The following is a 22,481-nucleotide window of genomic DNA, read 5'->3' on the forward strand; positions in this document are numbered from 1 at the left end:
ACCTCTGTACTGCCCTAAGGGGATCATCTGCTATTATGTATTTATGGCTGATGTGACAGATGAGCTCTCCAAGGTGCTGAAAGTAACTGCACAGAGATGGTGGTGGTGGCACGGCGGCACAGCGAGTAACACTGCTGTCTCACAGCGCTTGGGTGGTGTGAGAGAACATGGGTACAACCCCTGCTCAGACTGTGTGAAGTCTGCATGTTCTCCCTGTGTCTGTGTGGGTTTCCTTGGGGTGCTCTGGTTTCCTCTCACACTCCAAAGACATGCTGCTTAGGTTCATCCATAGTGTGTGAGTGACAGAGAGAGAGTGTGTGTTCAACTGATGTATGGATGAGTGACCCAGTGTAAGTAGTGTATCTAGCAGTGTAAGTCACCACGGTGAATAAGGTGTGGGCTCATAACACTACATAGAGTTCATTGGAAGTCGCTTTGGATAAAAGTGTCTGATAAATAAATACATGTAAATGTGGTGAGGATGCTAATGTACAGTGAGGCCAGTCTGAGCATATATTACACAGAACTCACCTATTGTGAGTGACATTTAGCAAATCAAATGCACAAAATTTAAGCATTAAGATGTGAACCGCGGTGCAGTTCATCAGTTACTGTACAAATCAACACGCGGCGCAAACGCAAAAAGACACGTATGTTTTCTCATCAATACACAGGAAGCCAGCGGCGGCTACTCGGTGTTCGGCGATACGGAGCGTCGAGGAACTTCACCAATGATATTGACAACAACGTGCCAAAGTGCGCGGAACTGCACAGGAAAACCCGACTATCTACTCTACAAATTTTGGTGCAAAGTGTACCTGTCCTTCAAAAATAAGGCAACTGATGATAAGAGGATATGGACGGAAAAATATGTAGAAATCCATGTGCAGGACAAGGACTGCCGCTCCACCCTGGTAGACGGTATAAACAAAAGTTATAAACATCCCGCCTATAAACACCAACCTGCATTAACACGGTAAAATAACAAATTGCTGTCATGACAGTAACATTAATTGGAACAGAAACTAGGGGATACTGCTGGAAGATATTGTAGAGTTTGTTTTTTTTTTTTTTAAATCCATTAATAACAGAAAAGCTGTGCTAGAATATTTATGGAGCTACACATGTGTCTTTGTAAATAAAATATGAAGCAACTAAGGAAAGACTGGGTTAAGGGACTCATAATGACTGCGATCATAACCCTTCTGCCCTGCTGCTGCAAGTTGGGGAGAACGGCTTCAGCTAGCGCTAGGTCATGGGTTCGAGGGTAGCGGCACGGCGAGCACGGCGTCCCCCGGCAGCCTGCAGAGCCCAGAGCTGGACGGCAGAGCTTCCGGGATCGAAAGGATCCCCAACGATGGCAGCGGCAATAAGATTAATTCATTAAACATCCGAAACAGAGACACTTGAGCCGCAATCTTTTCTCTTGAGAACGATCAAACAATGTTTGTCGATAAATGGAAGCGGGCGGCCAGAAACCGAGGCAAAACACACTAGTTCAGCTGGTGCCAAATTAAATGGCAGAGGGTCAAGGAAGATGCCGTGTGAATTCCAAGCCCCATTTTTTTTTTTTTTTTACAAGCAGCTATTAAGAGTAAAATTTACTGCAGGTTGAGGAAAAGAGTGGAAAATGAGTCCTTTTCAGTTTCAAACTGGTGTGAACATCAGATGTGATGACTAAGGACGTGGGTTCGATCCCCGCTCGGTCTGTGCGGAGTTTGCATGTTGTCCCTCTGTGGGTTTCCTCCGGGTGCTCTGGTTTCCTCCCACAGTCCAAAGACATGCTGCTTAGGTTCCCCCATAGTGTGTGAGTGACAGAGAGAGAGTGTGTGTGTGTTCCACTGATGTATGGATGAGTGACCCAATGTAAGTAGTGTATCTAGCAGTGTAAGTCACCATGGAGAATTAGGTGTGTGGGCTGATAACACTTCATAGAGTTCGTTGGAAGTTGCTTTGGAGAAAAGCGTCTGCTAAATAAATAAATGTAAATTAAAGGGCTCTTTGGGACAGGCTGGATACCTGGGAAAGGGAGCGAAAACCAAAAGTGCTGGGAATTCAGAGCTCGGCTGAAAGGGACGTTGTGGGAATGTTGGACGCAAAATGAAGGTGGACAAAAGGCCCTGCTGAAGTGACACCTGTAGTGGTACCCGCATGTGAGGCTGAGGGCGGCACCACACCGTAACCTCACGCAGCCTCCTCTATAGGGCAGGAAAGCAGAAGAGAGAAGAATCAATCATAACTGAAAACGTATAAAAATTACACTAAAATTGTGCCACGGTTGATTTTCAGCTCGAAAACTTCCTTCACCTAATAAAAACATTTTCTTTCCGGAAACTTTTTGCTTTGAAAATACAAGTGTGATGGAACAAAGTTTTGGGAAATAATGATGAAATTATTTTTATTACACATCAGTCTGTGTTCAAACACAATGTGACAAACTGTGAACTGATTTCCGGAATGACAACGCAGCAGTAAGTAACCATAGCAACGCTGCTGGAATCAGCGTTTCCTACGTCGTCAGCAGCCAGTGAAGATTCCGCTGAATTATGCACGTGACGTGGACACCAGACCGATTTACATCTACAGTTTGTGTAGATTTACTACACTATTACTATCTACAAAAAAGTAAAGCACGAAGGTTCTTGGTTCTGGCTCCGTTGCGGTGGAACGACCTCCGCCGTCACTCAGAACTGCTGAATCTCTGTCCACATTTAAAAAGGGTCTTAAAAGTCACCTCTTCCAGACTCACTTCGCCCATCATCTCTTAAGTTCATGTAAGGTGTAAATGTTCATGCTCCATAACTTTAAGATGATGCCGGATAAACCTTTACACAGCATCACCTGTAATGTAATGCAAATGGTTATATATACAGTATATATCAAAAAAAATATATATTACTAGGAATGTGATCAGGTATTGTCGATATTCGGATAAAGTTTTATGCGGCTACTCGTGTGATGAACGTTGGTTCATATGGTGGAAAGAAACAAAGTAACTGCATTTAAGAATCACACGTCTGCATCCAAGTGTCTCTTTCCGCTCATGTAATGAACACATTGTATTTTCTATGAGATGTATGTCGCTTTCAAGTTAAAGTTCAAGTTGTTTTGTCATTCCTCAAAATATCGTTTGAAGAAAAGCATCTGCTAAACGAATACATGTAAATGTACGGTTCTAAGTTTCACCAAAGAGTACCCTGCTTCACACCACTTGCACTGCAAACCCCGATATTTCATCTTCATACACGCCGCTATTACGAGACTGATGTTTGTCGGCGTACTGGTTACTGACAAAGAGCTGCAAGGAGGACAAGAGGAGCACATGCATCTTCCTGAACAGCGTGGTAATACCGCGCTGTGGAGGGACAGGGACAGAACTTCAGAAGACAGCTTTGGAAGACACTCGGTCACCTGTTGCACCGTGCGCTCGGAAGCGGAGCAGCAGCTCCTCGCACTTCCTGCTACTCACCTGCTCCTCCGTCTCGAGGTCCGGACGCCGTGGCGGCGGCAGCGACTCGTCCACCTTCTCCAGCAGCAGAGTGCGGCAGAGCAGCCACGCCACCAGGCTGGCCACGCACACGCCCGCGTCCGGGACGAACACCCGGATGCCGTTGCCCACGTCGGCCCCCCTCACGCTGGACCGATGGGAGAAGGAGAAGAAGCAGGTGCCGGGCAGCTGGTTGTTGAGGGTTCTGTCTGTGGTTGGAGAAGTGCCCCCCCCCCCCCCACCCGACGCACACGCTTCGCACACATTAATTCGAGGGACGCCTATTACACACCGCAGCTGAGCAAGAGGCTTCTCCTCGCATTCATCAAAACGCGGTAAAGAACCATTTCTGACTGATGCGAAAACGACAAATAAATCCGACACTTCATTCACTTTAATCCACGTTCTATGAAAAAGAATCGAGTTTCCCTGGTTTTTACTGCCTGTGAATTAGATCCCAACGTGAATAAAAATGTCCCTGCGAACGCTGCGAAGTGTCAAACAATGACTTTTAGAGGTTAATGTGTGTAAAATGAGAACACGTATATAAATATCCAGCGTAATTTAATATATAATGATGTATTACACGGACAGATACAATGTCCATTTCACTATTTTACAACGTACAATTTTAAATGCCAACGCTACTCACCAAAGAAAAGAAAATAAAAAACCCCTGCCAGTCCTAACCCCTTTTACTTTTGCAACGAAATATGTTTTTTTTTTCACAAGTTCAGAAAAAAATCAGAACATCTCACTGATTTTTTTCCTGTGTGTGTGATGTAAATGAAAACAAGAGTTAGGCCTATAATTTTGGTTTATAATTGATTTACAAACACTGCTTTCAGTTAATAAATATTTAAAACGTTGCTCTCTTCACTCCATTTTGGAATCGCATGTAAATGTTAGCAGTTCAGAAAGAGTGCTGGGTTTACCGCGTTTACAGCGTTCGCCCCGGTGCTCAGGGCCACGCAGCCGCCCACTGTCCGCAGGAAGCACCGCACACGCCGCTCCAGTAACACAAACCAAGGCAACGGCACGACTGCCGTTCTACACACACGGATGACGCTGCAGACGTGAAGACGATAAAGTCTGCAGGTAAACCTGAGCCTGGACGCCGCAGACGTTTCATTACGTTTATTGCAGTTTGTTACTTATTTTTATACGACAGCCGGTACTGTGCCGGTTGGCGCCGCTGCCTTTGGATCTAAAGGTCTCGGGTTCAAATCCCACGTCGAGCTGTAGTAGCCTTGAGCAAGGTACTTACCCTGAATTGCTCCAGTAAAAATTACTCAGCTGTATAAATGGGTAAATAAGTGTAATAATTGTAACGCTAACATTGTAAGTCACTTTGGAGACAAGTGTTAGATAGATGTATTGTGTTGATTCTCTTGCTGTTTTCATTACGTTAACAGAGAGAGAGAGCATTTTTCAGACAGTTTCGTGGCTGCGTGAGCTGCTCCTTGGAACACGCTCCCGTTGGAGTTCCGTCCCGCATAAATCAATCACAGCTTACAGTCTGAGCGAGGCCGACTCCCCCCCACCCCCACCTCCCTACCCCTCACATCGGGACACAAACAGGCAGAGACGCCCACGAGGTCTGGAAAAGTCTGCGGGTCACACAGGATTTCGAAATAAAGCCGATGGGAGACGTCGGAGGAAACTTCCTTCCGGCTCGTTGCCAAACCCTTACTCGTGACCCCTTTGTGCGGACAGTGACTATGAAACGGTACGACTGGTGCTACAGGAGGGGTCGGAAGAGGTCGGCGCAGCAGCGAACAGACACCCGTATGGAGAGAAAACCCACTGGGACGCTTGTGAGCAGAGCAGAGGCTTCGATGTCCTGCTTCCGTCTGCTTCTCATTTCCTTCTTCCTTCCTTCCCTCCTGTGGCTCATGACCAGTTACCGGTGGACAAAATCCTTCTCAAATCACCATTTTCACCGCGCTTCAATCCATGGACTTGTTTTATACCACGTTTATCTGACACTCCTCTCCAAAGTGACACAATGTTGAGCTACTTACACTGATTTAGTAGAGCAGGGTAATTTTTACTGTGTCAGTTTAGGTTAAGTACCTTAATCAAGGGTACTAGAGCAGGAGGTGGGATCTGAGCCTAGACTTTCAAGTCCCGAGGCAGCAGTTCGAACCCTTACACCACCTGCCAGGGTTTGCAGAAATAAGAATCCCAGTATCCATCATTAAAGTCACAGGATTTTGTCGTATTAATGACTTTAAACGCATAATGAGTGTGGACTACATTTATGTTTATCAGACACTTTGCTCCAAAGCGATTTCCAATGAACTCTACGTAGTGTTAGCAGACCAGACACCTTATTCACCATGGTGACTTATGCTGCTATATACACTACTTACACTGGGTCACTCATCCATACATCAGTGGAACACACACACAATCTCTCTCTGTCACTCACACACTACAGGTGAACCTGAACAGCATGTCTTTGGACTGTGGGAGGAAACCAGAGCACCCAGAGGAAACCCACACAGACACAGGAAGAACATGCAAACTTCACACAGACTGAGTGGGGATAGGACCCACATCCTCTAGCACCACAGCGCTACTCTCTGTGCCACCTTGCCGCCGGCTATAAGACAATGACAATTTTCTTCCAAACCGATGGCTGAAGTGCCGTGAATCGCGATGTTGCTCCTTGGAAAGGACACCAGTGAGGTGTCAAAGGTCACGTGTAGCAGACCCGTTTTCACTGGTCCTGCGATGCAGCCTTCACCTCCACATCCTCTCTTTATTGGAACCAGCCGCGTCACGGCTTTAAAACGCTCCTCCGACACGCCGTCTCCCACCCGTGAACTAAACCGCGGGACCCTCGGGACGGTAGCGATACGCGCGCCAGCGGATGAGCCGCTCGGGCAAGCGAACGCACCTACTTCGCGATTTCTTCGCGGAGAAGCGCTTGCTGCTTTTATACCGCTCGTCCCGATACTTTCTGCCGACTCCCGAGCCCGCGGAACAAAGAGGCCCCTGTTAGGCGCGGAAGGGCGCGTGCCGCGGACGGCCGGAGGACACCGGCACCCACAGGGGACCAGAAGGTACACAGCACTTCAGGGAACCCATCAATAGGGTCTAAGAGAAGGAGCAGCAGCCTCTCCGGCGCTCGGCGCTGAGCTCGGCTCACGAATACCAGGAGGCGGCCAAAACGACATCGATCAAACAAATTCCAAAAAATATTAAGATGGGGGGGGGGCTTGAAAAATAAGATACAGATTTCAGCGCCAGGTCTAAGATTTTTTCTCAGCGTTCACCCCGGGTGCTGCAACCCAGTCCGCTGCTTCTCAGTCGTTACAGAGATGTACGTGACCAACGATGAGCGTTTCATTCATACTAATCATTTAATAGCTTGAGATAATATTTCTGCATCCACCCATCCCTCGCGTAACTGTTTTCTCGCACTAAGAATTTGGTAAAAGGGCATCTTTTATATTATTGCTAAGCAGTCATTTTACTATGTACATATGTACTCTGTACTTACGTGCAGGGTAAGATATCTCAACAATCAGAGTGTAATATCAGTGTAATAATCTGTGTAATATCAAGTTCAACAACAGGTTGAATACTTTTACTGTTATTACACAATTTAAAAATTTTTATCACATCGATTTTTTAAAAAAAATTTCCATTCACTTCTGTTTAGTCAGTCACACTTTTGGTGTTAGTTTGTACTATTCGTCAGTTTATAGAAAAATATTCCACATTCTTGAAATTTGCAAGTTTTGGCAAATTTTGGCACTGGGTTCCGAGCCCCGAATATTCCAATACCTTTAGGATCTGATTCTTTCTAGAATGTTCTCGTGGTTTTGTCTTCTAGGATTTTCCAGCATCTGCTATGTTTAAGTGCTCTTCTAGAATGTTCTAGAACTGTCTTATGCTACTTTTTAATCATAATAGGTGGTATGCAAAATTTCTCTATATCATGTTCCTCATATGCGAGTGAAAATTTTCAACTTTTTGAAAAATTTCAGAAAAATCACAAAAGCAAGATTTCGCGGTTAAAACTGACACTGTAGAAGAACCGGTGGTATTTTTCTAATCAGCAAACTTTAATCGTGACCAACGCAAAAATCGACATTACTGAGAACTTTGAAAAATTCTGTTGCATTGTGTTAATTCATTTTGTTGACATTTTTTCCCCAGAAGTCCCTGACACCATTAAACGGTGTACAATGTTCTACCCACGAATACTGCTGGTAATTTTTACTTTATCAGCTCAGAAATGGTGACTAGAGAGGGGCACCAGTGAGGGACTCGACACGGGGAAGGTGCTTTCTGGTCGTCTCGGTCGCGACTCCTCCTGCTCCCGGAAAAGGGTCAAACAAAAGCTGATGAGGGTCTAATATGAAGAACACCCTAACAGTGGAGTAAAATAAAGCTTTATTCTGTTGGATCAAATGGAGATCATTCTGTCACAAACACCTGCAACGCCACACACAGCTTCATTGTCAAGCTTAAAAATACCTTTTATTTTGGTGTTTTAATTAATTTGAGGTCACATGCAAATACTGATCATTTTTCCCCAAAAGAAATCATGTTAAATTGATCCCCTCGCAACAGGAACGCATCTAACTGGGTGATTTTTGCACAACAAATGATTGTCCACGGATAATGAGCAAATGGGTGCACTGCGATGCCACACTTTTGAATGGTGTGAAGGATTCATCTACTCCAGAAAAATCCGGTACGTTGACAGAGAAGAAGAATGTCGGACAAAGCACTTCATTATGTAAAACCGCTCCTGTAAAATCACTAAGTTTGTAATACATTTCCTGTAAAAACTATTTGAATGTAACAGAGCAACAAAAAAAAAAAAAAAAAAAAAAAAAAAAATGCATTTTACATTTATCTGATGCTTTTCTTCAAAGCAACTTGCAGGGTTAATCTACTTACAACTATTTACTCATTTATACAGCTGGGTAATTTTGCAGGAGCAGTTTAGGGTAAGTACTTTGCTCAAGTGTACTACAGCAGGAGGTGGGATTCAAACCTGCAACCTCTGGGTCTGAAGGCAGCAGCACTAATCACTACACTACCAGCTGTCCCTGTAATGCGAGTGTGTATAAGTTCTCTGGACCCATTACATTTATTTATTTAGCACATGCTTTTCTCCAAAGCGACTTCCACTGAACTCTATGTAGTGTTATCAGTCCACACACCTTATTCACCGCGGTGACTTACACTGCTAGATACACTGGGTCACTCATTCATACATCAGTGGAACACACACACACACTCAATGGGGGAACCTGAACAGCATGTCTTTGGACTGTGGGAGGAAACCAGAGCACCCGGAGGAAACCCATGCAGACACGGAGAGAACATGCAAACTCCACACAGACCGAAGAGGGATTGAACCCATATCCTCTTGCACCGACCAAGTGCTTTGAGACACCAGTGCTACTCACTGTACCACCGTATGGTCAACTGTTTCAAGGAGCAGATAGACAAGCCCATGAAGGCGAGAGGTCAGTGCTCTGTGCAAACAGGCTCCTCACACACCCCCACTGGCCCTTTGGCCCCTTTGGACCAGGGAATAAACAGCCATACGCAATAATGTGGGCAAGGAGGCGTTGCAGTGAAGGGTCCTTTCTGACGGGGTGGAAACCGCAGCGGAGCAGGAGAAACCACATCAGGCTGAGGACGGGACGAGGCGGTTAGTGGAGAAGATCCACATGGCAAAGGGGCAACCGGACCATGCACTAGCGCCCGGCGCTTGAGGCACACGTGAACGGCACAAACATTTAAAGTAAATAAAACTTACACAAATGCGGCCGTTACAATCAGCGCTAATTCTGCTCCATTTATTATCGGCCGTTTCATTTCTCAAAGACAGGATACCGTGAAAACTTTACTTTTTAATAGAGGGCAGCACAGTGTTACAGCAAGTAGCGCTGCTGTCTCACAGTGTCTGGGTGGGGTGAGAGGATGTGGGTTCGATCCCTGCTCAGCCTGTGTGGAGCCTACATGTTGTCCGAGTGGGTTTCCTCTGGGTGCTCTGGTTTCCTCCCACACTCTAAAGAAATGCTGTTGAGGTTCATCCTTAGTGTGTGAGTGACAGAGAGAGTGTGTTCCACTGATGTTTGGATGAGTGACCCAGTGCAAGTACTGTATCTAGCAGTGTAAATCACCACGGTGAATAAGGTGTGTGGGCTCATAACACTACACAGAGTTCACTGGAAGTCGCTTTGGACAAAAGTGTCTGATAAATAAATACATGTAATATAGGGTTGCAATGGAACCATTTTTGAAAAATATGTCAGTCCTCGTACCTGCAGCATGTGGAACAATAGAAGTCCACACACAACTGTGCATACTATGGTAAAACAAGAGACATCTCCTCAGTAATACTCTACTGCACTGAGAAATTGCACACACACAAGCACAGATGCAAGCGGACAGAATAACACACACAATGTGGGTCATTCTGGCTTTTCATGCATAAATAGATATTTTTCTTGTGTCTTTTTGGGACATGCTGTGTTTATAAAGTCTCTTGAAGAGAAGGCATTTTTGGTTTTAGTTTTTTTATTTTTTTTTGCCTCTCAGCAATTCAGCGATGGCCTTTCCCGGACGTAGCGTCCCAGCCTGCCTTCGGCTGCACATCACCGCTTGTTATTTTGCGCAAATCTGCGACAAAGTAAAGGGGATTTTTATTGAATAATTCAAAGAAAAGCTCATCTATTGAAAGCGGAAGGACCTGAAAGGAGTTTTGGATGTGTTTATTCTAACTGCTTCCTAACATGGTCATAAACAACGTGCTCAAATGATTCATGTTTTCCTTTAAGCGACAGAGGAAGAAGCAGTGAGACATGGTACATGTACATAAAAAAAAAGTTAAATTAAATACAAGAAACACAAGTCTGTTAGTTTCCCAGCAAATACTAACCTACTGTTTACTTAGTTTTCACATCTAAAAAGCTAGTGAACAGTTACAAAAAAAAAAAAAAAAAAAAAAAAAAAAAAAAAAAAAAAAAAAAAAAAAAAAACTTTCATGCTTTCTAAAATATAGTGGAAAAAAAATCAAAAACAAAATAAAAAACTATTATGCTAAATATTGTAGTATATATTAAGAAACAACAAGGAATTCTAGGAATCAGCCGTAGATTAAACATAAGAACAAAAAGATGGGAAAACTGGGAGAAAAGCAAAACAACACAAATAAAAGATACTTTTTGGTAAATTATTATAATATTAATTTTATTCATTACAGCACATGTTAACTACTAAAGAAAATTTGATCGCAAGACTCCTTTTGAAACACACTTCTCAACACGCTTCCAGTCTAATGATATTATAATAGTTTAACCATCAACTATTGTTTCTGCAAAACTACACTGTACTCCATCACTGTCACAGGGGGGGGAGGGAATCACAGATCATCACAGCAGACAGACCAGCTTCATACGGACATGTAGGGGAAATTACCTGCAATATACTTACAGTGCATGATTATTGCTGACCAGTCTCTACTGATACCTAAACCATAGATCAGAACATAATACTTTATGATAAAACATTTTTCATAACCTGAAAAATGAATTGGTTTTAATGGGTTTTATTTATCTAATACGGAGCAAATTGTTACCAGATTGTTATCGGCAACTGAAAAATTTATTTTAATGTTCAAAGAATTAATTTTAATACCTCCTGCAGCGATGCCGCCGGCCTCCACCAGCACAGATGAACTCCTCGCAGGCGGCGTCCGGCCGCTCAGCCGCTCAAAATGAAATAACTTACAAGGTAATTTGTGGCTAGTAGTGACGGACCATTGCACACAAATAAGTTGTTCTGCGGCATGCAAGCAGCAATTACATCCTAATTGTTTGCAAGTCACTGGCGCTAAATGAATGTGTGGGGCGGCCAGGGCCGGTGGGATGGGGTGGGGTCGGCAGACCGATGCGGTAAGTTACCGCCAAGGGCAACACGCAGCACAGTGGCGCGATTGAGGCCGCGCTTATTTCTGCACGTAACACCGGGACCTATCAGATTCTCCTCCTGCATTTTAATGGCCAGCAGATAATCAGGAGTTTCAGAGAAAAACTGTGGGCGGCACATGGTGCCGCAGCAAGTAGTGCTGCTGTGTCACGGCGCCTGGGTGCTGCGAGAGGACATGAGTTCAATCCCTGCTTAGTCTGTGTGGAGCCTACATGTTCTCCCCATGTCTGTGTGGGTTTCTTCTGGGTGCTCTGGTTTCCTCCCACACTCCCAAGATATGCTGTTCAGGTTCATCCATAGTGTGTGAGTGACAGAGAGAGAGAGTGTGTGTGTGTGTGTGTGTATGTGTGTGTGTGTGTGTGTGTTCCACTGATGTATGGATGAGCGAACCAGTGTAAGTAGTGTATCTAGCAGTGTAAGTCACCGCGGTGAATAAGGTGTGTGGGCTGGTAACACTACATAGAGTTCAGTGGAAGTCGCGTTGGAGAAAAGATTCTCTTAAAAGTTAAACATTAATTTAGCATATCCCCAAGTGAACAGAAAACATGCGTACAATTAGTGCACAGAGAAGCACTTAAAGGTTCTGGGGTCTCGTGTCATAAGTTTCAAGACGGAGGGTCACTGGATGTGGACCCTGCGGTAACTGTGCTGAGCAGGAAAGCTCTGCCTGCTGTCTGAAAGGCCGGCGTGTGTCCGTGCGTGTAAGTCTTGTTTGATTTTCTCAAGCGTTGGCCAGGTGAAGCGGGACACAAATAGAATTTTTCAGAATGAGATTTCCTAATACAACAAAATACCTCGAGACAATAACTCCAGAAAAAAGCCGCAGGATCCCAGGATCACGCGAGGAGATTTGATATAAACGACTTTAAATTTAAAACAAATGTACCGCGGCGGGTCACGTCTCGCGTGTCTAATTTTAGACGCACCGGGCGACAATTTGGGGCAATTGTCTGTCAAAAACATATACAGGACGTTCGAACAGCCCCGCAAAACAATAAGGGAGTTGCCGATACCTTAAATTAATTCCACGCGAAGGAAATCTGCCCGACCCTGTGAATGACAATGCCATCACGTAAGACAGAGCTACACAAAAGGCCCGTTGAACATCTGCACACACAAACTGAGCCTCTCTTCCTGAGAGGAAACGGTGCCCCGTGTTGTTGCTGCGGGACTTTCGAATGTATTCAAGGCCAAACTCTCAGACACAGAAATAAGGCGCAGTCCTCCCTCGCTGCATTGCGGCAAAGCGGGGGTCACATATTTGCGCCAACAGGTCAATCCTCAGTCATACTTTCCACTCGACGCCAGTAAAAAAAAAAAAAAAAAGGCACCTTTCATAAGTACCACAGCTGCATTATTTCCCAAAATTTATTCTGCTGTTCACCGGCACAGCTCCCATTATCATTCCTTGTCCAAAATGTTACGTTTTGAAAAAGAAAAAGTGAAACGAACTGCACACGTGACCCATAAGAACCAAATCTCTGTACGCCCATCGCCCATCATTTGGTTCCCAAATAGAAAATATCCGATTTTTCACGTATCCGCTCATCGATTTTTAACACCACCATTAATCGGGAATGTCATTTATTTGTTCTGAAACATCCAGTCTGGGATGACAAAAATCTGGTCCAGCACTTCGAACTGTGATCGAATGTAAAAAAAAAAAAAAAAAAAAAAAGCACCAATCGGCCGTGTGCGACAGACGGCGAGACGCATTGCATTGTGGGAACTGTGTACCCACGCTCTCAGTTGTGTTCTAGCACTCCTGGATGTGTGTTTACGTCCTCTCTGTTCCACCAGTCTGCCTTAATTCTCTCATTATTCTTTTATTTAAATGTGACACACTGATTTTCCTTTTTGAAGTGTTGCTCAGCTTTTTCTACCGCTGTGATTTTGAGGTGAACTTGGGATGGAATTTTTCCCCGAAAGAAAAATGACGATAAAAAGGGAAATAATTAATTTCACTATCCAGTCTGTTCGATATTCGGTTCGTTTTCGGAAGTAGTTACGAACGGAAAAACCGAAAACGACCGTATTCATACGCACTTCAGGAGGCCGCGCAGCTTTTTGGGCAACGGACACAAGGCAGCGGCCGATTTTCCGAACGGTTTAACGTCGCGCTTCCCGAAAACGCCTCCGCAGCCGTAGCAGGTAAGACGCACGAATCCACGAAGGAAGCAAAGCCTCTTACTCGCCGAGCGCCCAGCCACCTCGGCGCAAGGCAAGCGTACGGTACCGACTAACGCGAGGCCCTTAACCGTCTCGGCTATTATGCCCGAGACGGACAACCCCGTGAAATACGAAGACAAACGGCAATCATCGTGCCGCTGCACTTCCCCCAGAGGAACGCACGACAGCGGGCGGTCGTGTCCAGGCATATGCGAACACTTTGTCTCGCCCCCCCACCCCGGGGATGGATCACCTTTCCATCTTTCACTGACTGCTCCTTTGTGTCTCTGTATTCAACAAGCTGCTTCTTCTCCTTCCTGAGTGAGTCACCGGCGGCCGGGCGATGACTGAGCCCCATTAAAGAGCGAGTCCCGCAGGCGCCCGCCCTGCTCCCGCTCACTCGCGTCACTCACCTACCTCGCGCACTCAAAGGCTTGAACGGAAGACGCAGAAGCAGCAGCCATCAATAAGGACCGCTTCTCGAGACACCGTCCAAAAATACCATCCGATTTTACTGAATCTAATCTAAGAACCGAGGTCAAACGTTACAACCCAACAAGGCAGGCACTTGTTACGTATCAGCGTTGCAGGAAAACTTAGTACAGATGCTCCTCGACTAACGATGGGGTCGCGTTCCGATAAACGGAAAGAAAGTGGAAAAAAGAATACGTGCAGAACCGCGCCTACCGAACATCGTAGCCTGGCCCGGCCTACCTTAACCGCGCTCAGAACACTTATCGTAACCTACAGCTGGGCAAATTTCAGCAGGAGACACACATGGGCGTTTAGTAGACATGATGGGATGTGAGAAAACAACATAAAAAAATGCTTGACACAGGATCGGTTGTTTACACTCATTGGGGCGATCGCTACGGAGACTGCGAGTATTGGTTGAGTGGACGTTGGGGCTCGCTGCCGTCGCCCAGCATCGGGAGAGAGTGTCGTACCGCATATCGCAAGCGCGGGAACGGAGCGAAATTCAAAATTCGAAGTACGGATTCTATCGAATGCGCATCGCTATCGTTCCGTCGTAACTTGGAAAAATCGTAAATCGAACCATCGTAAGTAGAGGAGCATCTATATATTGTTGTGTCCTGCAAAACAGATTATTATAAAACAGATCCATCAATCTGCATCTTTTTATACTGTGGATTATAAAGTGTAAAGATGCAGCAAGGGCAAAATAATTGTGCCCCGATATTTTATTTATTGCAGAATCACCGCAAGCGGAGTCGAGGCCAAGCGAACACTAACGAAAGACACCGTAAGGCAGGCATATGGTGTTCATTTGAACGATCTCTCAAAACCATTTCACTTCGTATCGTCCTCAGTTCAACAAAAAAAAAAAAAAAAAAAAAAAAAAAAAAACTGGAAGCAGTTCAGTCAGATGTTGAGCTACTGTAAGAGAGATGAAACAAACAAGCAATAAATATGTACGGACTGGAAGAGCTTCTGTACCTGAGAGCGACTCGGCGCCAGGTGATTCCAGTCGTTTTATTGCCTGTTCACATCATCAGACACATATGCGATTTTAATAATGCCCCGTTTGAACACCAGCACTCATTGCGGCAGCAGGGCCGCGGAGTCGGTACACGGAACCTTTCGCTCCGACTCCAGCAACCCAATAATTGCTTCCGTCTCCGACTCCACAGCACCGGCCAAAAGTTGCACATTATTTCGGGGGTCGCCTTACCAGGCGAATAAAGGCCTAAACCTATATTACACCTCTAATTTTTGGGGGTCGACTCATACGCCGGATCGACTCGTATGCCGGCGTATACGATACATTTAGTCGGAATCAGGAGTCGGAAAATTGTACCGACTCCAACTCCGGTAACCCAATAATTGCTTCCGGCTCCACGGCGCCGCTTCGCGGCAGGTGTCTTCCGTACGAAATGACACGATGTCAATCAAACATATTTTGCGAGAGAGCGCCATCGGAGCGCCGGTTCACGTGCGCGGGGAGATGCAGAAGCGAGAGCGGTTTGCAGGACACGTCCTCTTACCTCTCCAACCCCAGCTGACGAAATGTTTTTTCCCATGTTGAGCCTGAGAGGGGGAAAAAGGAAAAAAAAAAAAAAAAAAAAAAATGAACAACAAAATGTGAAAACAATTATAATTCTACTTTCACTAAGACGGAAAATTTCATTAACTTAATACTAAACTTTATTTCGTTCCTAGTTGAGTTTTTGCAAAAGCTGCAGGGTGAACGCAGGGTCAAAACTTTAACGAGGTGTTTATTATGTTTCGCTTTCCTCTTTTAGTCGTTTTCTTCGCTTATCGAGTCACGTCAGTCATGAGTGTCTGCAAGACGTCATGAAGGAGCCCATGAAAATACTCTCGGTCAAAATATTCACGTAAATTTGAAAACCTGTACATTTCTCTAGTGCACCGGCCACCGACGGAATCCCCTTAACCGCTTTTATGCCGAGGCCCATCATAAGTACATTCCAACAGCTTGGCTTCACAACTCGAATTTGTAATGTTAAATTAGTTTTTATCTTTTTCTATATTCCTTCAGGTTGCGAACATTGGTGCTCCTCCATTCCTTACTGCTCCAGGTTTACCACTGACTTCTTACCAAGAGAAATATGTTTCCACATGTTTGAAAAATCCTTCCAAATTAATGACAAATGTTATACAGCGTATATTATATTATGTTTTCCGGGGGTTTATACAGCCACTTTAATTGTGGAAATGCGCTACATATGTTTCGGCCGCATTTCCACATTTTAAATATGAAATTTGATATATATATTTGAACTCCAATAAACACAAAGAGGGCTATCTTTAATTGAGGACAACCTCTACTATGAATGTTCCGTAGAATATGGTCACCATGAGTTAGGATGAAGGTTAAAATATACACTAAGCAATTACAGATCACAAGTTCAGCCAAAAAAAAAAAGGGGGGGGGGGGAGAAAAAGAAAAAAAAAAAAAAAAAAAAAAAAAAAACAAACTTTGCAGAACACTTTTCTGGGCGTTTACAGGGACACTTCCTGACACCGAATTCCCCTTTGGGGAAACTTTGCATGAATGAAATCAGACATGACTGGATGCCAACCTAACAAAGGATTTTTGTGTCACCCTTCAACAGTCAATTATTTTATTAGGTTTTTTTTTTTTTTTTTTTTAAAAAGTAATACAGCAATGACTCACTGAAATCTTTCTACTGGATCCTTTTTGATATCTTGAGAACTCATCTCACAGTCAAAAATTTGACCTTACTAACTTTTTTAGACTTTAAATCTGATCTCATCTGATCAATGAGTGTGAGCTCTACAGAATCTCACTGAGACATTTTAAATGCTGAACAAATTCATTAGAGTAAAACAACAATTCTTATCAATTTACATTAATTACTAATCATTTAACAATTCATGCATGAGCTGTGTAGCCAGCAGCTTGACACAGTGCTGACTACGCATGGTGGCACTACTGTCTCACAGTGTCTGCATGGACGTGAGAGGACGTGGGTTTGACCCCCGCTCAGTCTACGTGGAGTCTGTATGTTCTCCCTGTGTCTGTGTGGGTTTCCTCTGGGTGCTCTGGTTTCCTCCCACACTCCAAAGCCATGCTGTTCAGGTTCACCCATAGTGTTTGAGTGATAAGAGTGTGTGCTCTGTTGTGTGTGCTCACTGATGTATGGATGAGTGACCCAGTGTAAGTAGTGTATCTAGCAGTGTAAGTCAACGCGGTGGATAAGGTGTGTGGACTGATAACACTACATAGAGTTCACTGGAGAAAAGTGTCTGCTAAATAAATAAATGTAATGCAAGATCAGAAATCTTGATTTTGCAACTTTAGATTTAAAAAAAATAATCTGAAAAGTCTCGCAAGGTGTGTAAACTAGGAAGTCCGTATATTTTCTTTCTATCTCTGGTATGAAATAGTTCTCTTTACAGGCCGGACAGAGTTCGCCGAGTGTTTCTGCCTGATGAAAGGTCCTCTGTTTGCACTCTCTGTCTTCTTAGAAGCCCAGGCCACACACAACCCCACTGCAAAGAGCTCACGAAAGCTAAGAGAATAGCGACGTCATCTCTACAGTCCGATCGTGAACGCATTCCTCTCGTATTCTTCACATCCACATCCAGGCTACATGACGTCTCCTTCTCCTCTCTCTATCTTTTCCTGCCTTTGTCCGCTTGTCTCCCTCCAGCATTTCGCCTTATTGAGCATAAACAGACAAAATAAGGAGCGAATGAACTTCGAAAAAAGGAAACGTTACAAAACGTACTGAATAATATCTAAATGTGTGTCTATGACCTAGAAATATTGTTGCCTTCATTTAAAAAAAAAAAAAGGGAACAAAAAGCGATGCAAAAATTAACACCCCAAACGTGCGTGTTTTCTTTTCTGTAGGAACCGTTTCACGCCAAGAACAATTATCAGATGCAAACGTGTTCCTGCCCATTAAAACGGTTAAAAACACCACAACCCTGAAGGCATGAGGGGTCATACAAAATTCAAACTTAAAAGCCTTCAAGTGGACTTTATTCTTTATTAAAAAAAAAAAATACATTTGCGACAAATGCAAGAGTCTGAAAAGTCCTCAGTTACAGTTCATTTACATGAATAAATAATCTAGATAAACAACACCGGGGGACACAAATTGTACATAAAGGTGCTAGTAAACAATAGGAGGTGACAAAAACGGTGAACCCTTCCTTTGTATCTAGTTAAGTCCCTCTGGGAGAAGAAAAATTGATAAAGAGGAGGAAAACCCTCCGCTCCGACTCTTTCCCGTGGTTTACCGCGTTCTCCCCCACTTCTTACCCTCTGGTTTCAGGGCTGCGTTTATGGACCCTTTTCTGCAGGTCGCGTATTCCTAATTGGCGAATGTACGGAAACATTAAAGAGAGCAGAATGTAGGGAGGGCAGTGGTGAGCCCTGCTGCCTTTGGACCCAAAGGTTGCAAGTTTGAATCCCACCTCGAGCTGTAGTACCCTTGAACAAGGTACTTTCCCTAAAATAGCTCCAGTAAAATTACCCAGCTGTATAAATAGGTAAATAACTGTAGGTAGACTAACATCGCAAGTTGCTTTGCGGAAAAGCATCAGATAAATGTAAGAGGCATAGTTGGGGAACACGTCAAGCGGGCAACACGTGTGCAGTCCCGCTCTTACAGGAACTGAGGACGAGCAGCTGGACGGACATCGGCGAGCGAAGTGCCGGCAACCTCCCCACGCGGATGTTCGTAAGTCACGGATCTTCCAAATCCACGAGTGCGATCGCGAGTCTCCCGCAAGCAACAGGAGGTTAGTCTGTCAACGGCGATACTCGTGCTTCCTGTTGGACGGCCCTCCAAAAAACCGCACGTTATTCAGGCTGCGAGAGCTGCAATGCTGAGATTAGCGGCATCTGTGGAAACTGAACGCGAGACTTTCTCGCCCAGCTCATCCGGGGTTCGTCCTCCTCTTTGTCTTTTAAATCCACTCCACCGATGACTAAAAGTTGCTTAGTAGCAGAATAATAAAGACCGTACACAAACAGTCTGTGTGGGTGTTCCGTGTGAGTCAGTCACTGGGTTTATATTAGGGGTTTAGGGTTGGAGTTTATGGTTAAGGGGACAGGGTTAGGGTTAGAGGCTCTGGATTAGAATTTATGGTTAGAGGTTTACCAGTTTGGGGATTACGAGTGGAGTTTAGCTTTAGGGATTTACCAGTTAGGAGATCAGGATTAGACTATAGGTTTAGGGATTAGGATTAGATTTTAGGGTGAGGAATTTATCAGTTAGGTGACTAGGAGTACAGTTTATGGTTAGGGGATTAGGGTTAGAGATGAGGGTCCCAGGTGAACAAAACCCGCTGGGATTGTAGCGAGGCTCATGGGACATGCGTACGATCACGTCTGTAAATAGTCTCCAAAAAGAACAGGGTCGTCCGCTTGAAGCCCGTTAATTCTGAGCGGCGAAACCCGGTTTTGGTGAAGAAATCCGCCCGGCGGCCTTCGCGCCACCGGTGGTCCTGCTGCTCACGACTCGTGGACTTTTAGCGATGCGAGTTTGGCGGAAGCCGCGAGAGTCGCGAGTCGCAGCGTGTGCGTGACGGACGAGCCCACGTGATGGTACAGGGGTGTCCAGATGGAGGCGCCGCCACTCGAGTGAAGAGCTCTTGAGTGTCGGAGGGGGAAAAAAAAAAAAAAAAAAAAAAACACGCAGAGAAGAGAAGCTCACGGAAATAATGGCGAAGGAGAGCGAGCGGAACCGTGACTCCACCGCACTCGCATCACAGCAGCAAGACGAATGACACGGATGTGGCTCTTGCGTTACGTTCGGTTTCTCTTTGTTTCTAACATCTGGACACATCTGGATTCACCGCACCTGGGGTTTTAAATGGAAAACAGGTAAATTTCTAAATGGCACTTACCAATAAAGGGAGAAAAAGGCAAAACAACCTTTTTTTGCTTGTTTATGTCTTATCAAAAAATGTATCATTTTTACAGACTGATTTTGTTTTACGGACACAAGAAACCAGTTGTGGGGTAAAACATTACATTTCTCGGCAAAGCAGCAGGGTATGCCGTCACTCTTCACCGCAACGCAGAATTCGGTGTTTTATAAAAACAAATGTGACCCCCTCCAAATGTATCCCAAAATGTGAAGAGGACCAAAATCTATATTAACCGCAACTGTAGTTCAAAAGACAAGTAAAAAGTACAATTTCCATTTCATATCGAGTAACGTGATCTGGTTTCATGCACTGCGGTAACTGGTGTACCGGTTCAGCCTCTCACTTCGTATTTATACTGTTTTATTTCCATTTTACATTACTCTGTGATACACTTAAGAATAATCCAATGGCAACAAATTATGATTTTTCCCAGCAGTTATCATTGATTAATATGTATATTGAAGTGAACACAGTTTATACAGAACTTGGATATTCAATTTTAAACACTAGTGCTGTAAAGAAAATCTTTTAGCAGATCATACATCGCTTTGCAGTTTTACAACACTTTTTTAGACGGATGAGTGTTTGTACTGTACTACATTAACATTTATTAATTTAGCTGATGCTTTCCTACAATGTGACTAGAAATTATTTACTCATTTACACAGCTGGGTAATTTTACTGGAGCAATTTGGCATAAGACAGCAAACAGCTGGTAGTGTAGTGGTTAGAGCTGCTGCCTTTGAACCGAAAGGTTGCAGGTTTGAATCCCGCCTTCAGCAAGATACTTCACCTAAAAATGGCCCAACTGTACAAATGGGCAAATCACTGTAGGTAAACTAGCACTGCAAGTCACTCTGGAGAAAAGCATGAGCCAAACGAATAAATGCAGACTAAATATGTTGCCGAAGGGTACTACAACTGGAGGTGGGATTCAAACCTGCAACCTTTGGACCTAAAGACAGCAGCTCTAACCTCCACAGTGCCGTGAGGAAAGCAATTCTGATCTAATAATACTTCAGATGATAACGCAGCTGTTATTTCTGGCAGGTCCTCAATCGTGAAAGAGACCAAAAAAAAAAAAAAAAAAAAAAAAAAAAAGCTTCTGACATCCTGTGTTTGACTTTGTCATGTTTAAGGAAGGATTAACAGAAGAAAAACATATTTCCAGGATGTGACTTGAGAATTATTACAACCACATGATGCTGCAATAGTACACTTAGAGGCTGTTTAGAAATTCATCCTGTCGTCTAAATAATGCAGAGCCAAGCCTCAGATGCGGTAAAAATAAGAAGCTCAACTTCCGCAATACCCTGTTGTATAAATGAGCGAAACTAAAATACATGGACATCATCATATAAAAATACATGGAAACTATTAAAGATCTCAAACAATATCCACGTGGGGATGTAAACAAACCCCGGTATTCTTTAAGACTCTCCGGAGTTGCTCGCTCACACCATTGTTCGATGCCGGACTAATTTGGTATGTTGAATATGCAAAAGGGAACAAAAAGGATCATTTATCTCACGGCTACAGTTTATGAAAATATGACATCAGAGCTCATATTTTGCATTTCTGTGGGTTCCTGCTTCATCGCTTAAGAGCTTTTGAGAGTAACAATGTGCTCACGTCTGTCCTCCAGACACACTGAAGCCATAACCTTGTCCTGCAGATACACCCAGCATAACATCCTTATCTCAGAACAGACTCTCCGCGACTCCTGGTCCAGACCATGGCGATATCCTGCCCGAGCTGAGCTGCTGCAACCCTCTCCTGTGTGGAGTTCCGGCCTCTGCCACGAGACCTCTCTACCTGATATTGAGCACCATGGTACAAGTTGCGTTTGATCTGCCGAAGCGTTACCATGTATCCCCCCCGCCTCTCTACATTGGCTTCCTATCGCTGCCCGGATCAAATTCGACACTCCGGTTACGGCCAACAAAACCATCAACGGATCTTCTCCCCAATGCCTATGAGACCTGATCACTCTCAACACCCCAACCAGACTGCAACGCTTCTCCACCCCTGATCGCAGCATAAAAGCTCCAAAATCAAAAGCACTGATTTTTTCGGTTCTGGCTCCACTGTGGTGCAATGACCTCCCCCTCTCCCTCAGAACTACTGAATCCCTCTCAGCATTCAAGGGTCTCAAAACACAGAAGGTTCTTATGTGCTCTGTGCCGTTTTAAACTGCGACTTCAGACTAAGCGGTTGTTCTTGGAGAATCTATACCTCTCCATCTGCCGGCGAAACGTACCAGTCTTCGCCGAGTTGTATGATGCTTTGGCGAAAACTGTCGGCTAAACTAATAATTGAAACGAATACGTAAAATAAAGCAAAATTGCAGTGGGTACATTTTCAAACTGTTTTTCCGCACTCTTATAAAACTGCACAAGCATCAATGACATCAACACGGTGTCTCGGGGCTTAAAACACTTCCCTTTAGCTGCAAGAATCGCTT

The 22,481-nt window shown here is 44.4% G+C and overlaps 1 protein-coding gene across 1 annotated transcript in view; it reads right to left on the reverse strand.

The window, feature by feature from the left end:
* Positions 1–22,481, reverse strand: part of LOC108927614 (piezo-type mechanosensitive ion channel component 2-like) — a 99,619-nt gene that overhangs the window by 48,659 nt on the left and 28,479 nt on the right. Inside the window, exons 4-5 of the mRNA XM_029246222.1 lie at positions 15,631–15,673; positions 3,470–3,635 (exon numbers count right to left, since the gene is read on the reverse strand). Of these exons, the coding sequence (XP_029102055.1) occupies positions 3,470–3,635; positions 15,631–15,673 (209 nt within the window). The remainder of the gene's footprint in view (positions 1–3,469; positions 3,636–15,630; positions 15,674–22,481) is intronic.

Source organism: Scleropages formosus, chromosome 19 (assembly GCF_900964775.1).
Source record: "Scleropages formosus chromosome 19, fSclFor1.1, whole genome shotgun sequence".
NCBI lineage: Eukaryota > Metazoa > Chordata > Actinopteri > Osteoglossiformes > Osteoglossidae > Scleropages > Scleropages formosus.